At 41.9% G+C, this 18,608-nt stretch overlaps 1 protein-coding gene across 2 annotated transcripts in view; it reads right to left on the bottom strand.

The window, feature by feature from the left end:
* The window catches only part of LOC121275697 (cAMP-responsive element modulator-like), a 145,974-nt gene that overhangs the window by 116,947 nt on the left and 10,419 nt on the right, over nucleotides 1-18,608 (bottom strand). For both annotated transcript variants that reach the window (XM_041183266.1, XM_041183267.1), the window contains exons 2-3: nucleotides 2,730-2,885; nucleotides 1,003-1,129 (exon numbers count right to left, since the gene is read on the bottom strand). In XM_041183266.1, coding sequence (XP_041039200.1) covers nucleotides 1,003-1,125 — 123 coding nt within the window. In that variant the 5' untranslated portion in view covers nucleotides 1,126-1,129; nucleotides 2,730-2,885. The remainder of the gene's footprint in view (nucleotides 1-1,002; nucleotides 1,130-2,729; nucleotides 2,886-18,608) is intronic.

The raw sequence follows: 18,608 nt of genomic DNA on the forward strand, positions 1-18,608 counted from the left end.
ATGTTCCTAAATCTATTGTCTCTTGCATTTCACTTCTGTTGAAGCTCTAGAAAAGAAAAAGAATGCTAGCTACTGCATTGACGTTGCGTTGCCCATGCCTGTTTCATGAATTGCTGTACATAGCCAGGTCCCAAGTAGCTGAAGGCTTTGCAATGACAAATACTTGCTGTTTCTTTCAATTAGGCACCATTCAGCTAGAACAACTCCTTCAATGAACTTGCTCTGTTTTCAACTAAACTAGTTGTGTTGTTCACTGTATCCTCCCCCTTGGACAGACAGGGTGCATAATATCAAAGTATCACATTAAAAAAAGGATAGAATGTATGACTTAAAAATGCAGACTAAAAAACTGCACACCACATTCCAAATATTCTCTCACTCTCTAACCTTTCTTCACTTGGAGACTATGTTTAGTCTGAAGGGATTGCAACATGGGAAAGGGGAAGGAGAACACAGAATAACTCAGGTCATAACAGAGCAGGACACAACAGGCTTCAAAAGTCTCCTATCCTTTTGTCCAAGTGTTTCCAAACAATTGCCCCACACCTGACTTCAGAACTGCCAAGAATATCCACCCATTCCTTACAAATGCTTTTCAGCCCTTCCAAACTGAATCCTATTATGGCAGCTTGTTTTTCCATCTATGTATTCTGAGTGCTTCCCTGTTCATCTTACTAGCCAGAGTACTTCCTTGACAGCCAAGACATGGGCAAAAACGTTAGCGAGTGAGAAGTGAAAGAAAGCGAGAACTGAAGAAACTAAACAAAAGAGGTTTGATGTGGGAGAAGAAAAGTGACAAAAGTTAAACAGGAGACGGAGTCAATCCATTCTCTCTGAAATTCTAAGGTAGTGGCTTGTGTTCATTACATGGTCTTTCTCACCACCTGAATAAATGCTATATTTGCCATCTGAACAGCATGACTTTCTATACGTGCAATGTAACATCCAAAAAGTAATATAATTCAATCTTCTTTTTAGGCATAGCAACTATTGCAGCATTACCTGCGCAATGGTGGGAATTTGAGTCTGAGAATTCTGAGCTTGTAATTGGATAGATTCGCTATCTGTCGCAGAATCTGTTACACTGCCATCTTGATGAGATTCAACAACTGATTCCATGGTCATTTGTCTAAAAAAAAGCAAGTCACAGATGTTACTGAATTAAAAAGTACAGTACATCACGAACATAGAACACAAAGGAGGTTACCAACAATCAACTATTTTTGCTGCAAATCTGTTGGACATGTTCTATTTTGGGGATAGGCTGAGAGAAGTGGGGAGGTTACTTAAGGCTTGTATTGTGTTTGTATTCTCTAGCTATGTATTCCAAAACCAGAAAATTATATGGAAATTATAACACAAACAGATTGTTCAGTTTAACCATTTCATGTTGTTGTTTATTCTCCATATGAGCAATAGCCATAATCCCATATGCTCCTCCTGTTCTCGTATCTCCATTTCCTTTTCCTGTAACCATTTGTCTGATAATCCATTCTTAGATTCTGACAGCCCCAAAGTCCTCTGTGTAAAAACAAAAGTTCTCTTGCTCTGTCCTGAATCTACAATCTTGTATTTATGCCCCCTTATTCTAGGCCACTCAACCTCTGGAAATGGGCTGTTTCAATCTACTTTCCCTTAGCCACCTCTGTTCTAATAAAAACAAACACAATTTCTCAAGTCTTTTTTTATATTTCCTTCCATCAGGCAGTGTCCTAGTGAATGTGCACTGTACACACACTGTCTCAACACACTTTCTATGACGTGAAGACTGAAACTGCATACAGTATGCCAATAATGTGATCTTACTGGTTTTATATAAATTTACCAGTACATTGGGACCTCTATCTGTGTAAACCTCAGTATCCTCCAACTTTCTTATGGTATTATCCACTCCAGGTGGATAATATCTTGTGAAGATAAATCCTCAAATCCCTCCACTCTTTCATATTGTCCAGCTTTACCTCCTTCAAGTTCACTAACTAGCTGTTTATAAATCACTTTTCCCCAAGACAGATGGCTGAAGGATCTTTCAAACCTAGTCTGTCTAGTTTCTGTACTAATGGGTTTTACCAACTAGCCATCAGAAGAACTTTGGAAATGTTTCGCTATGAAATAGTGATACAACAATTTAAAAAAACTTTCAGTTTTTTATTGATCACATTACACATCATCTGAGCAAAAAAAAACTGTTTGCTGTAATTCTGAAGTTAGTATGCACATATTATAAGAGCCTTCTGATGCATCAGTGGACAAATACAGTACGACGGTGAAGCATACAGACCAGAAAGATACTATGTTCATTCTTTGGATTATACTGCTAGCTGATGTCAATCAGCACGGATACCACAAAGGAAACTGATATCCTGAGGCAAGGGGGAGATTGCAATGCAGCAAATATGGCTGTAAAATATGTGTGGATAGCATTGATCCATCTGTGAAGGTCCACAGTTGAGGAGCCAAACATTCAATTTCCACGCTTAGAACTGAAGAATGGTCACTTGAGCAAGGCACCAAAACTGTGGTTATATGGGAAATGACACATAATTGCTAGTGTACTGAAAGAAGACTTTTTAAAATACAGTTAATCTTAAACCAGTTCATGTGTTGAAATTATGACAATTTTATAAAGCATCTTGAACAAAATGTCCAGTTTATCGTCTTTAAAGCTACTGCAAACTTCATAAAAAGTTGCAGATTTTTTTAAAAATCAAATTTCAAAAGATACTCACCCTGTGTTTCCAAGATTGTTGTGTTTGTATGCGGTCACTAGCTACTTAGGAAATAGGATTTCACTTTTGACTTGCTTCAGAAATATTTTTGTATCAATTACGGAGACATCAGTGACATTCTGCCATCTTAAAGTTTCAAGTTCATTCAGCTGCTTCCTTTATGAAAGAAAAATGCAGGGCATAAACTGGGAGAAACAGCTGTGGATAAGCAATGACAGCTTGGAAACTGAGATTAACCTCTAATAAACCTGTTTTGCAAACAAATCTGGGTTATTTACTAAAATGTTGTTGCCTAATTCTTTGTATGGTATGTTAATATATATTTTGGTTATAAAGAATCTATTTTTGTTCAAAATAAAAATATTTCAGGTATTGAGCATTTTAACTTTGAGCAATTTCAATATGCTAATAAAACATAGCAATTCAACGATCATATCATCAAACTAAACTTCACGATTTTGCTTAACATGTTTTGATAACGTTTCCATTCTGTTGTGTATCCACAAGATTTCTAGGCTATATGTAAGTAAATTGTAATGCTGAAACATAATAGTTTCTGAATAAATTTTATGCTACTAACCAAAAGTCAAATTTTACAAAGTAAAGCTACAGCTTCATGATGTGTTTTACAGTTCCAGGTAGGAAACAAAAGTTCAAGTTCTGCTTCTAAATAATGCTACTGGTACTTCTTCCAGAGATCAAATTTCATCACTCTCAAATGGACTATCCAATGAAGGGGGAAAAGATGCTGCAAGTGCCCTTCTTGCACCAATTAGCATGCCTCTTGCCCTGCCCTGTCTTGTCCCACAGATGCTATAAGATCTGCTATGTATTGTGTTTAACTAAATTAACAGTTCTTTGAGGAAGCAATAAGGCAGGTGAATAAAGGGGAATCTACAGATGTGGTATATTTGGATTTCCAAAAGGCATTTGATAAGGTGCTACATCAAAGGTAACTATATAAGAGTTCTTGGTGTAGGAGTAACAAAATAGCACGGATAAAGGATTACTTAGCTAACAGGAAACAGAGAGTAGAGGAAAATGGGTCTTTTCGAGTTGGCAAGCTATAACTAGTGGAGTGCCACAGGGATCAGTGCTGGGCCCTCAACTATTCATAATCTATATCAAAGGCTTGATTGAAGGGACCGAATGTATGATAGCTAAATTCACTCAGGGTTCTGCGTGCAGTTCATGAGACATTTTATTGACATTGCCCACACGCAGGGTTGCCAGGTTCCACTGATTTCCATCCGCTTAGGTTTTTCCTACCGGGATTAGTAAAGTGATATGCAGCAAAGCACCAGCACATGAAGTGAGGTGCGCGCTGATTGCATACAACATTGACTATGAGAGCCATGTGCTCTCTCTGTGTTCAAAGCACCGCTGTGGTTCAGTCAGTACACCCTGCAAATTCTTATTCAGGGGGTCATGGTCAGAGCATGTCCGATTTCAATCTTGCAGCCCACTGAGATGGAGGAGGGCCACTCATGCGGCCCACTCACTAGCCTAGGTTGCCCATTATTGAGGTAGAGTGTCTGCAAAGGGATATGGACAGATTGGGCAAAAATTTGGCAGATGGAGTATAATGTGGTAAAATATGAACTTGTCCACTTTGGCAGGAAAAATAGAAAAGCAGCATTAATCTAAATAGAGAACTCATTGATACAAAGGGAGCTGGGTGTCTTGGTACATGAATCACAAAATGTTAGTATGCAAGTAGAACAAGTGATTAGGAAGGCAAATGGAATGTTGGCATTTATTGCAAGGGGAAAGGAATATAAAAGTAGGGATGTTTTACTTTAGCTGTACATGGCCTTGGTGAGACCACATCTGGAATACTGTGTACAGTTTTGGTCTCCTTATTTGAATAGGGATATATTTGCATTAGGAGTAGTTCAGAGAAGGTTCACATGACTTTGGGCCTATACCCATTGGAGTTTAGTCTAAGTTATTGGAGAAGATTCTTCGAGACAGAATTTACTACCATTTGGAAGTAAATGGGTGCATTAGTGAGAGACAGCATGGTTTTGTGAAGGGGAGGTCGTGTCTCACTAACTTGATCGAGTTTTTCGAGGAAGTGACAAAGATGATCGACAATGGAAGGGCAGTGGATGTTATATACATAGATTTCAGTAAGGCCTTTGATAAGGTCCTTCATGGCAGACTGGTACAGAAGGTAAAGTCGCACGGGATCAGAGGTGAGCTGGCAGGATAGATACAGAATTGGCTTGGTCATGGAAGACAGAGGGTAGCAGTGGAAGGGTGCTTTTCTGAATGGAGAGCTGTGACTAGTGGAGTTCCGCAGGGATCAGTGTTGGGACCTTTGCTGTTTGTGGTATACATAAATGATTTGGAGGAAAGTGTAACTGGGCTAATTAGTAAGTTTGCAGGCGACATCAAGGTTGGAGGAGTTGCAGATAGTGAAGCGGATTGTCAAAGGATACAACGGGATATAGATCGGTTGGAGACTTGGGCAGGGAAATGGCAGATGAAGCTTAATCTGGACAAATGCAAGGTAATGCATTTTGGAAGGTCTAATACAGGTAGGAATTACACAATAAATGGCAGAACCCTTAAGTGCATTGACGGGCAGAGAGATCTGGGTGTACAGGTCCACAGGTCACTGAAAGTGGCAACGCAGGTGGATAAGGTAGTCAGGAAGACATATGGCATGCTTGCCTTCATTGGCAGGGGTATTGAGCATAAAAGCTGGGAAGTCTTGCTGCAGCTGTATAGCGCTTTGGTTAGGCCACACTTCAAATATTGCGTGCAATTCTGGTCACCACATTACCAGAAGGATATGGAGGCATTGGAGAGAGTGCAGAGGAGGTTTGCCAGGATGCTGCCTGGCCTGGAGATTATTAGCTATGAGGAGAGGTTGGAGAAACTCAGATTGTTCTCACCAGAGCGACGGAGATTGAGGGGCGAAATGATAGAAGTTTACAAAATTATGAGTGGCATGGACAGAGTAGATAGTCAGAAGCTTTTTCCCAGGGTTGAAGAGTCAAATACTAAGGGATATAGACTTAAGGTGAGAGGAGAAAACTATAAAGGTGATGGCGGGGCAAGTTTTTTACGCAGAGGGTAGTGAGTGTCTGGAATTCGCTGCCAGAGGAGGAGATGGAAGCAGGTACGATAGTGGTGTTTAAGAGGCAGCTTGACAAATACATGAATAGGATGGGAATAGAGGGATACGGACCCCAGAAGTGTAAAATGTTTTAGCTGATGGGCAACATGATCGATGCAGGCTCGGAGGGCCGAAGGGCCTGTTCCTGTGCTGTACTTTTCTTTGTTCTCTTTGTTAAACATACAGATCGTGAGGGGACTTGATAGTGTAGGCACTGGGAGGATGTGGGGGAGACTAGAACCAGGAGACAGTTTAAGATTAAAAATTCTACCTTTTAATACGGACATGAGGAGAATTTTTTTCTCTGAGAAGGTTGTTCGTCCGTGGATTTCTCTTCCTCAGAAAGCAGTGGAGACTGGGCCATTGAACTTAAGGCTGAGTTAGTCGGTTGCCCATGCCTCACAGCACTAGGGAAGTAATGTGAGAGCCACTGCCTGGTAGATTTTGATCTTTGTTTTGAGAAAAATGCCGTGCTCTCTTCAAAGCCTGTGGGTGAGCCTGCTGAATTCTGAGCTTGCTTTTGCCCGGCAATGGACGACTTCATCATGTACTCTGGGTGGAGGACTTCAATGTCCATCACTAAGAGTGGCTCTGTAGCACCACCACTGACTAATCTGGACGAGTCCTACTAGACTGGGTCTGTGACAGGTGATGAGGGAACTAACAAGAGTGAAAAACCTACTTGACCTCATCATCACTGATCTACCTGTCACAGATGTATCTGTCCATGATGATATTGGTAGCAGTGAGCACCGCACTGTCCTTGTGGAGACAAAGTCCCAGTTTCATAGTGAGGATATCCTCTAGCATGTTGTGTGGCACTACCACGGTGCTAGATAGGATAGAATTCAAACAGATCCAGCAGTTCAAAACTGGGCATTCATGAGGCATTGTGGGCCAACAACAGCAGCAGAACTGTGGCATCTGTACCCTCAAGGTCCAATATATTGCTCACTCTATGTTATTATCAAACCAGGGGGATCAACCATGGTACAATGAAGAGTGCAGGAGGGCATGCCAGGAGCAGCACCCAGCATATCTAAAAATGAGGTGTCAACCTGATGAAACTACAACATAGGACTACTTGTGGACCAAACTACGGAGGCAGCATGCGATAGGTAAAGCTAAGCAATCCCACGATCAACGGATCAGATCTAAGCTCTACAGTCCTGTCACATCCAGTCATGAACGTGTTACTCCTACACCATGAACTCTTATGTTATGTAGTTACCTTTGACGTAGCACTTTATCAAATGCCTTTTGGAAATCCAAATATACCACAACTTTTATTCACCTGCCTTATTGCTTCCTCAAAAAACTGTTAAATTAGTTAAACACAATACATAGCAGATCTTATAGCAATTAAACAACTAACAGGAGGAGTAGTTGCCAACATTATTCCCATCCTCAATGATGGAGGAGCCCATCACATCAGTGCAAAAGACAAGGTTGAAGCATTTGCAACATTCTCCAGCTAGAAGTGCCAAATGGATGATCCATCTCAGCTTCCGCTTCAGGGCCCCAGCATCACAGGTGCATGTCTTCAGCCAATTTGAGTCACTCCACGTGATATCAAGAAATGGCTGAGGGCACTGGATACTGCAAAGGCTATGGACCCTGACAATATTCCAGCAATAGTGCTAAAGACTTGTGCTGCAGACCTAGATGTGCCCCTAGCCAAGCTGTTCCTGTACAGCTACAACAGGGGCCTCTACCAACCCAGCAAATCCCACATCCTGTGAATGAATTTTTGAAAAAAAATGTGGAAAATTGCCAGATATGCCCTGTGCACAAAAAGCAAGACAGATCTAAGCTGGTCCATTACCACACCATCATTTTATTCTCGATCATCAGCAGAGTGATGGGTGTCAACTGCGCAATCAAGCAACACTTACCCAGCAATAGCTTGCTCATTGACCCTCAGTTTCGGTTCCGCTAGGGCCACTCAGCTGCTGAGCTCATTACAGACTTTGTTCAAACATGGACAAAAGAGCTGAACTCAAGAGGTGAGGTGAGGGTGACTGCCTGTGAAATCAAGGCTGCATCTGAACAACTATGGTATCAAAGTCTCCATGGCTGGAGTCATACATAGCAAAGGAAGATGGTTGTGGTTGTTCGAGGTCAATCATCTCACTCCAGGACATCAATGCAGGAGTTCATCAGGTAGTGTCCTAGGCCCAACCATCTTCAGTTGCTTCACTGTTAACCTTCCTTCCATCATAAGGTCAGAAGTGGGGATGTTCGCTGATGATTGCACAATGTTCAGCATCATTCATGACTCCTTAGATAGTGAAGCAGTCTACGTCCAAGTGCAGCAAGACTTGGACAATATCCAGGCATAGGCTGATAATTGGCAAGTGCCAGGCAATGAACATCCCCAACAAGACATAATCTTATCATCTCCCCTTGACATTCAATGGCATTGCCATCGCTGAATCCCCCACTATCAACATCCTGGGGGTTACCATTGACCAGAAACTGAAATGAAGGAGCCATATAAATATTGTGGCTACAAAAACAGATCAGAGACCAGGAATTTTGCAGTGAGTAACTCACCTTCTGATTCCCCAGAGCCTGTCCATCATCTACTAGGCTCAAATGAGGAGTGTAATGGAATACTCTCACACTCGCCTGGATGAGCGCAGCTCCAACAACACTCAAGAAGCACGACACCATCCAAGACAAAGCAGCCCACTTGATTGGCACATCCACCACCTTAAGCATTCACTCCCTCCACCACTGATGCACAGTGACAGCTGTGTGTACCATCTACAAGATGCACTGCAGCAACTCACCAAGGCTCCTTCGGCAGCAGCTTCCAAACCCATGACCTCTACCACCTAGAAAGACATGGGCAGCAATGCATGGGAACACTACCACCTGGAAGTTCCCCTCCAAGCCACTCACCAACCTGACTTGGAACTATATGTCCCTTCACTACCACTGGGTCAAAATCCTGTTGCTCCCTTCCTAACACTGTGGGTGTTCCTACAACACATGTACTGCAGCAGTTCACGAAGGGTGATGGACAATTAGGGATGGGCAATAAATGCTGGCCTAGCCAGCGATGCCCATATCCCATAAACAAATAAAAAAATTCTATAATGGTTATGTGGAGAGTCCCAAGATAGCAGAACTTCTGAACTGAATTGAGGGGTGTACTGTTGATTGTGACAATGGGGTCTTGGAGTCTGTGGCCAGCGCAGGTTGGTACAAGACATATTCTACGGCTGATATGTTCTGTTTGGGCAGAGCGGTCAACAATAGCTGGATGTGCTCCAGAGTGTGCTATGATGGCACAGTTGTCAGCAGAATTCACTTAATAGCTGTTCTGTGATTTTTGTGCAAGCCTTGAGTTTTTGCAAATTGAAGTGGCTGCCTGAACTGAATATATACTCTTGTCGGGATCCTTGAGTGCCTACCAGAGCATGGCCGAAAAATAGATAGCAAACAGAAATGAATCAATTACACAGCCTTGCTTGGTGCTATTGGTGACAGGAAAGACATCTGATAAGGCACCATTCTGAATTGCACTGGCCATCATGCCGTCATAACCTGGTCATCTTTTCAGAGCAGACATGTTGGTACAGCACCTTCACTGGGCCTTCATGTGTCCAAGGTCTTGGTCAGGTCAACGAATGCCATGTAGGAGGTCCTTGTTCTCTTTGCAGGACTTCTCTTGAATTTGACGCTCCAGAAAGATCACGTTCCTCATCCAGCACGAAAGTCACACTGTGATTCTGAGTACACTAAGTCCATAAAATGAGTGACAATTCCATTGAGAATAATTCTTGCAAGAATTTTCCTGCTGTGAAGGGAACTAAAACACCACAATGATCATCACAAATGGACTTGCTTCCTTTCTGTGAGTTATGGAAGCCTTCTTGTATCCTTGGGCACAATGCCTTGGTTCAAAATTAAGCAGAATAGGCTGATGAGATTCCTAATCATGCCTGCACCTCCATACTTGAATGCTTCAGGTGGAATGCCATCAGCTCCCGGAGACTTACACACAGACATTTGCTTTACTGTAACTATTTTATAATTCTATTCAATATTCTATAAATCTATCACTCCTTCATAATTCGGTATTCCCTTCCAGTCCTATACACCTCCGAGATCTTTGTGCTTCCCCAGTTCCGGCTTCTTGCGTACACCCATTTTTTAAATCTCTCCACTATTGGGACCCATGCCTTCAGCTTTACAGGCCATACGCTCTGAAATTCCCTCCCTAAACCTCTCCATGTTCATGAAAACCTACCTCTATTATCTGCCCCAATATCTTGTGTGGTTTCAAGTCAAATTTTGTTCAATACTCACTCCTGTAAGGTATCTTTGGATGCTTTAAAGGTCTTATAAAAATGCAAGTTGATGTTAGGAAATGTAGTTTGACAAATTTAGGTCTCCTAAAGAAACCATTTTACATTCAATGGCATCAGTCTCTCAAGTGAGCACCTTACTCATATGAGAGTTGACTCACACTGTTCTATATCTACTTGTACAATAGCATAATCCAGAGATTTAAGAATAACTGCCATGAGTATATTTCTTTCATGTGTATTTCTTTAATCTCCAGGACATATAACTGTGTTATCTTTAGGTGAGGTGTGTTAATTGTATATTAATTGGGTATTTAATTGTATTTAGGTACTGGGCATTAACTGGGGATTTACCTGTGGTCATATATATTGGAACAGGCTAAAACTGTGGTTGTTGAACTGGAGATATACAATATGTAACGTATGCCTCAGTAGATAAAAACTTTTATATGTATAAGACCAGGTTTCAGCTATATCCTTTACCACTTGACTGAACTGTAGCAACGTGAGTCGAATATACAGAAATTATGACTAGTTGCACTTATGTCCATCAGTATAATGAGCCTTCACTCAATATAAAGATAAACGAATGTACGTTGTGACATCCTTTTGACTTATGTCTGTGTTTGATTTTATCACAGTCCTTCACAGTCTCCATTTTTAAAATTTTGATGCCAGTGCCAGCTTTAAGTCAAAATTGACTATCCTTCAACAGAGCAACAACCTAATTTGGTAATGACCTAAGCCAAGTTCAAATAAATAGGGTTCTTGTTGCACAAAGTGCAAACAATTGCTAGAATGACAAATCATCTTTCATCATATCCAAGGCTCTATTTACAACAACCATATGAAATTTAACCTAACCCCACCAGCCCTGTGAATTTAACTTTCCAAGAGCCAAGTTTAGCTCAATATAGTAGTGTATTTTTTTTAGCATATACTGCACCAAGGTCCAACTTCTCATGACAGCATATCTGAAATCATAGACGCAGACGTTTACAGCACAGAAAGAGGCCATTCACCCGATCGTGTCCACAACAGTCAACAAAGATCTGACTACGCTAATTCCATTTTCCAGCACTTTGCCCATAGCCCTGGAGGCAATGCAAGTGAAAATATAAATACTTCATAAATTTCACAAGAGTTTATGACTCAACCACCCTTTCAGGCAGTGAGTTGCAGACTCCCACCACCCTCCAGGTGAAAAAATTTCTCCTCAACTCCCATCTTAGCTTTCTACCTCTTACCTTAAAGCTATGGCCCCTGGTTATTGACCCCTCTACTAATGGAAAACGTGCCTTCCTATCCACCCTACCTATGTCCCTCATAATCTTATACACCTCTATCAGGTCCACTCTCAACCTTCACTGTTCCAAGGAAAACAGCCACAGCAATCTTTCCTCATAGCTTAGACTCTCCAGCCCAGGCAGCATTCTGGTAAATCTCTTCGGCACCCTCTCCAGTGCAATCACATCCTTCCTATAATGTGACCAAAATTGCATGCAGTACTCCAGTTGTGACCTAATCAACGTTTTCTACAGTTCCAGCATAAACTCCCTGCTCTTGTATTCTATGCCTCGGCTAATAATGGCAAGTATCCCATATGCCTTCTTAACCACCTTATCTACCTGCCCTGCCACCTTCAGGGATCTGTGGATGTGCACACCCAGGTCCTGTGATCTTCAGTACTTTCCAGGATCTTACCATTCATAGTGTAATCCCTTGCTTCTTAGTCCTCCTCAAGTGCATTACCTCACATTTTTCCAGGTTGAATTCCATTTGCCACCGCTATGTCCAGCTGAGCAGTCCATTGATATCCTCCTGCAGTTTACAGCTATTCTCCTCACTATTTTCCACCTTACCAATTTTCGTGTTATCCACGAACTTCTTGATCATACCTCCTACGTTTAAGTCCAAATCATTTAGCACAAACAGCAAGGGCTCCAGCACAGAGCCCTGCAAAACCCCACTGCAAACAGACTTCCAGTCACAGAAATATCCCTCTACCATCACCCTCTGCTTCCTGCCTCTCAGCCAATTTTGGATCCCATGGGCTCTTACATTATTGATCAGTTTACCAGAGGGACCTTATCAAAAGCCTTGACGTCCATGTAGACCACATAAAATGTATTACCCTCATCAAAACTCCTGGTTACCTCCTCAAAAAATTCGATCAAAATTGTCAAACACAACCTTCCCTTAACAAATCCATGCTGACTATCCCTGATTAATCCGTGTCTCTCCAATTGCAGATATATTCTGTCCCTCAGAATTCTTTCTAGTAACTTCTCCACCACCGAGGTTAGACACTGGCCTGTAATTTCCTGGTCTATCCCTTCCTCACTTTTTTAGTAATGGGACAACGTTAGCAGAACTCCAGTCCTCTGGCACCTCACCTGTGGCCAGAGAGGATTGAAGATTATTGCAAAGGCCCCTGATATCTCTTTCCTTGCCTCCCTCAACAGCCTGGGATAAATCTAATCCAGGCCTGCAGATTAATCCACTTTTAAGGCCGCTAAACCCACCAAAACCTCCTCTCTCTCTCTCTGTTAATTTCCTCTAATATTTCACAGTCCTCCACCAGCATCATCCTTTTCCATTGCGAAGGCTGATGTAAAGTATTCATTGAGGACTGCACCCACGTCTTTCAGTCCCTAATTGGTTCTGCTCTTTCCCTAGTTATTCTCTTGTTCTTTATATATTTAAAAAACCCCTTTGGGTTTTCCTTTATTCTACCCACCAATGCTTTCTCATGCGCTCTCTTAGCTGTCCTAATTTCTTTCTTAAGTTCGCCCCCTGCACTTTTTATACTCCTCTAGGGATTCTGCAGTATCGACCCCTTGGTATCTGCCATAAGCTTCTCTTTTTCTCTTAATCCTAATCCTTATGTCCCTTGACAACCAGGGTTCTCCGGACTTGGTCCCCCAACTTTGTCTTTACAGGAACATATTTGTCCTGTACTCTTGCTATTTCCTCCTTGAATGCCTCTCATTGCTCTGACACAGTTTTATCTGCAAGTAGCTGCTCCCACTTGGGCCAAATCATATCTCATCTTAGTGAATTTGCCCTTTCCCAGTTTAGAACTTTTATTCCTGGCCCAACCTTATCCTTTTCCATAACTATCCTAATTCTAACTGAGTTATGATCACTATCTTCAAAATGCTCCCCTATTGATGCTTTCCACCTGCCCAGGCTCATCTCCGAATATTAGGTCCAGAACTGCTCCCTCCCTTGTTGGGCTTTCTACTTCCTGGCTAAAAATGTTCTCCTGGATGCAATTTAAGAATTTTGCTCCCTCTCTACCTCGCACACTAAAGCTACCCCAGTTAATACTTGGGTAGTTAAAATCCCCTACTATTACTGCCTTATTATTCTTACACTTCTCTGAAATTTGATTACATATTTGATCCCCCATCTCTCACTGACTGTTTGGGGGCCCATAGTACAAACCCAACAGTGTGTTTGCCACTTTTGTGTTTTTCACTTTTATCCATATGGCCTCATTTGATGATCCTTCCAAGATATCATCCCTCCTCACTGCTACAATTAATTCCTTGATCAATATTGTGACTCCCCTCTCCTCTTCTGTCCCCCTCTCTATCTCTTCTGAATACCCTGTGACCGGGAATGTTGAGCTGCCAATCCTGCTCTTCATTTAGCTAGGTTTTGGTCACAGCTATGATATCATACTCCCAGGTGCCTATCTGTGCCCTCAGCTCGTCTTATTCCATAGACTCCTTGCATTTAGCCTTGCTAAACTCAATTCTTTCTTATCTAGCCTATGTTTCCTCTGCCTTCCAGACTCACTTACTAGCGTTTTAACTCCTAATTCCATGTCAGCTTCTCTACCCTCTGAACTACTTTTCAGGATCCCATCCCCCTGCCAATTTAGTTTAAATCTGCCTAACAGCATTAGCAAACCTCCCTGCAAGGATGTTGGTCCCGTCCCTGTTCAGATGTAACCTGTCCAACTTGTACAGGTCTCACCTCCTCCAGAAACAGTCCCAATGCCCCAGGAATCTAAAGCCATCCCTCCTGCACCATCTCTCCAGCCAAGCATTCAACTGTTCTATCCTTCTGCTCCTATACTCACTACTGTGGGAATAATCCGGAGATTATGACCTTTGAAGTCTTGCTTTTCAATTTCCTACCTAACTCCATAAAGTCTGCTTGCAAGACCTCATTGCTCTTTCTTCCAATATCACTGGGACCAACATAGACCACGACCTCTGGCTGTTCACCCACCACCTTCAGAAAGCCCTGCAGCCGTTCTGTGACATCCTTGACCCTGACACCCAGGAGGCAACAAGACCATCCTGGAGTCACATCAATGGCCACAGATGCACCTGTCTACTCCCCTCACTAATGAATCCCCTACCACTATTGCCCTTCCACACTTTTTCCCGCCGCCCTGAGCAGCTGGATCACCCACAGTGCCATGGCCTTGCCTCTGGTTGGCCCCACAAAGAGGAACCATCACTCTCATCATTTTCCAAGGCCGAAAAATGATTTGCGAGCGAGATGCACTCGGAGGATTCCCTCACTATCTGCCTGGTCCCCTTCTTCTGTCTGGCAGTCACCAATTCCCTATCTGTTTGCACTTCCTTAAGCCACAGGGTGACGTCCTGAAACGTGCTATCCACAAACCTCTTAGCCTCGTGAATGCGCCGTAGTGCCCCCAGCTGCCACTATGTAGTGCCCCCAGCTGCCACTCAAGCTCCAAAACACAGAGCTCGAGTTGCTCCAGTCGGAGATACCTCCTGCGCACAGAACGCCAGGAGTGTCTAGGATTTTCCACATAGTGCAGGATGTGCAAATCACAGGACTGAGCTCCCCAGACATATCTTAACTAAATAGAATATGGACCCTTGCTTTTATTTTACCCTACTACTTGAATATAGACTAGATGCTCAAGGTGCTGTTGACTGCCTGTCCCAGGGTCCTCCTCTCACATTCTCCTCATCCTGAAACATGACAAGCCCACAAGCACTTTTGCTCCCTTAACTGTTCCACCATGCTGTCAATTGATCAACACCAACAAATCCCTCTCCCGTATCATATCTAGTAATGAATTTTCGTTTGTATTACCACTATCCATTTTTCTTACTCAAACTGATTATTTTGCTTTTGCCCATCTGAAATGATATCAGACATTGGTTTGCTTCTAAAATTATGCAGGCCCCTATTTATTTGATCAGGACTGCTCCTAGCAGTTTACAGCCCCTCCCATGAGAACAGCAGCTTTGTGGTAATGTTACTGGATGAGTAACCCAGGGTCCCGGACTAAAGCTCCGAAAATATGAGTTCAAGTTCCAAATGACAGCTGGGGGAATTTAAATTTAATTAAATAATAAACGTGGAATAAAAAGCTAATCTGAAATAAAAAGCGCATCATCAGTAATAATGATCATGAAACTAACGGATTGTTGAAAAAACCCACTGACATCCAACAGGGGAGAAAATCTGCCGTCCTTACCTGTTCTGGCCTACATGTGACTCCTGGCCCATAGCAATATGGGTGTGGCCTTTGAAATGGGCTAGCAAGACACTCACAACTTCTCATTAGGGATGTGCAATAAATGCTCGCCTTGTCATTGGTGCTCATATACCAAGAACGAATTAAAAATGCTGCTCTTCTCTTGATCTCCCCATTTTTAAGTCATTAGAGTTCACAGCAGCAACTCATTAAAGATTAGAATCAGATTTGTCAATGGTACAATGAATTCGACATAAGCATTTTAATGTGGACAATGAATGTTCTAAATGCAACATACTTTTAATTGCACAAGTTCACAAGAAGTACTATATCACATTGGATTATTCTCACATTTTCATTACATTTTGCGTGAAGTTAAAATAGTGCTTTGCAGTGGAAAAAAATCATGAAGTTTTGTGGTTTTATTGCTTGCAGTCTTTCATCAGAATTCCCTTATATCATTTGTCAAATTGTATATTACAGTAACTTTTTTATTCACAGGTACAAAATTTGCAAAATTGGGGGCCAAAAAATTAACATTTTCTATAACAAAATATTTAAAGTCACCAGAAATTATTTCAACCAACCATACCCCTATAATGGTTTACTATTTGAGGCTATAAAATCAGTCTTACTCAAATACAGTACAAAAATAAGTATATCAAAATTCCTATGTACTAGATTCAAGCTATTGATAAAAAAAACTTTAAATAGGAGATTTATTTAAAAACACATAACACCAGCAATATATAGCAGTTCACCAAATGATTACAAGCAAAACTTTACCTTCTCTTTTTACCAATACATAGAAATACATAAAGTAATAACATGGAAACAGGTCAATCAGCCCAACCAATCCATGTCAGCATTTATCTTCAAACAAGCAAGCAGCTCTCATCACTTTTGTCCACCCTGCCCCATTAACCCTTCAAATGTGGTAATCTGCTTGTGTATTTCCAGTGCTTTCCAGTTTTCCTTCAGATTTCCAGCATTTGCTGTGTTTTCCCCTTTTATTTTCAATTATGAATATTACATACAGTACAAAGAGGAACAACTACAACCACCGGTTCTCAATTGCAAAGATTTGCCTTTCTCCAGAGCAGTTAACAATTTATGTCCATTTTGATTAAATAAAGACTTGCATTTATATAGTGCTTTTCGCACCACAACACACCTCAAAGTGCTGTACAGCCAATGAAGTGCTTTCGAAGTGTAGTCATTATTGTAATTTATTTTATTCATTCTTGAACTGAGAATTTCACTGGCTCAGTCAGCATTTATAGCCCAAGCCTCGAGAAAGTGGTGAGCTACCTTCTTGAACCAATGCAATCCTTGTGGTGTAAGTGCCAGGGAGTTACAAGATTTTGACGCAATGGCAATATAGTTCCAAGTCAGATGGTATATGGCTTGGAGGGGAACTTGCAGGTGGTGTTCCCATGCATCTGCTGCCCTTGTCCTAGGTGGTAGAGGTCACAGGTTTGGAAGGTGCTGTCATAGGAGCTTTGGTGACTTGCTGCAGTGCATCTTACAGATGGTACACACTGCTGCCATTGTGTGCAAATAGTGGAGGGAGTGAATCTTTATAGTGGTGGATGGGATACTGATCAAGCAGGCTATTTTGTCATGGTTGGTGTTGAATTGCTGGAGTTCAGTTGGAGCTGCACTCATCCGGGCAAGTGGAGAGTATTCCAACACACTGCATATTGTGCTTTTTAGATGATGGACAAGATTTGGAGAGCTAGGTGAGTTACTCACTGTAGAATACCCAGTATGTAACCTGCTCTTGTAGCCATAGTAGAAATAGAGGCACAGGAGTAGGCTATTCAGCCATTAGAGCTTGTTCTGTCATTCAATAAAATCATGGCTGATTTTGTTGTGGCCTTAACTCCACTTTCCTGTCTGCACCTCCCCCATGCCCCATAACCCTCAACTCCCTTGTCTATGAAAAATTTGACTCTGCCTTGAATAAATTTAATGACCTGCTTCCACTGATATCTGGGGAAGCAAATTTCACATACTAACGACTCTGAGAAAAAAATTCTCATTTCAATCTTAAGAGGGAGACCCCTTACTCTTACAGTGTCCGCTGATTCTCGTCTCCCCCACAAGTGGACACATCCTCCTAGTACCTATCTTGTCAAACCCCTCACCATCTTATGTTTCAGTAAGATCACTTCTTCTGAATGGGTGTAAGCCCATTCAACCTTTCTTCACAGGATAAGCCCTTCGTCCCAGAAATGAATCTAGTGGACCTTCTCTGTACTGCTTCTAAAGCAATTACATCCTTTTTCAAATGAGACCAAAACTATACACGGCATTCCAGATGTGGTCTCACCAATGCCCTGCAGTTAAAAATTCCCTATTTTTATATTCCATTCCCCTTGCAATAAATACCAACATTCCATTTATCTTCCTAATCAATTGCTGTACTTGCATATTAACTTCTTGTGATTCATGTACCAGGTCACCCAGATCCTTCCATACTACTGAGTTCTGCAATCTCTCTTCATTTAAATAGTATACAGCTTTTCCATTTTACTTGCCAAAGTGAACAAGTTCACATTTTCCCACATTATATTCCATCTGCCAAATTGCTGCCCACTCACTTAACCTGTCTAGATCCCTTTGCAGACTCTGCCTCCTCTTGACATCATACTTTCCTGCTTATCCTGATCAGCAAATTTAGCTACCATATATTTGATCCCTTCGTCCAAATCATTAATGTAGATTGTAGTATTAATATGGCTGGTTCAGGTGTTTCTGATCAATGGTATCCCCAGAATGTTGATGCTGGGGGCTTCAGCAATGGCAGTGCCATTGAATGTCAATCCTACTAGAGGTGGTCATTACTTGGCATGAATGTTACTTTCCACTTATCAGTCCAAGCCTGAATTTTGTCCATCTCTTGCTGCATATGGACATGGACTGCTTCAGTATCTGAGGAGTCACAATTGCAA

The sequence above is a fragment of the Carcharodon carcharias genome, chromosome 3 (assembly GCF_017639515.1).
Source record: "Carcharodon carcharias isolate sCarCar2 chromosome 3, sCarCar2.pri, whole genome shotgun sequence".
NCBI classification, from domain to species: Eukaryota; Metazoa; Chordata; class Chondrichthyes; order Lamniformes; family Lamnidae; genus Carcharodon; species Carcharodon carcharias.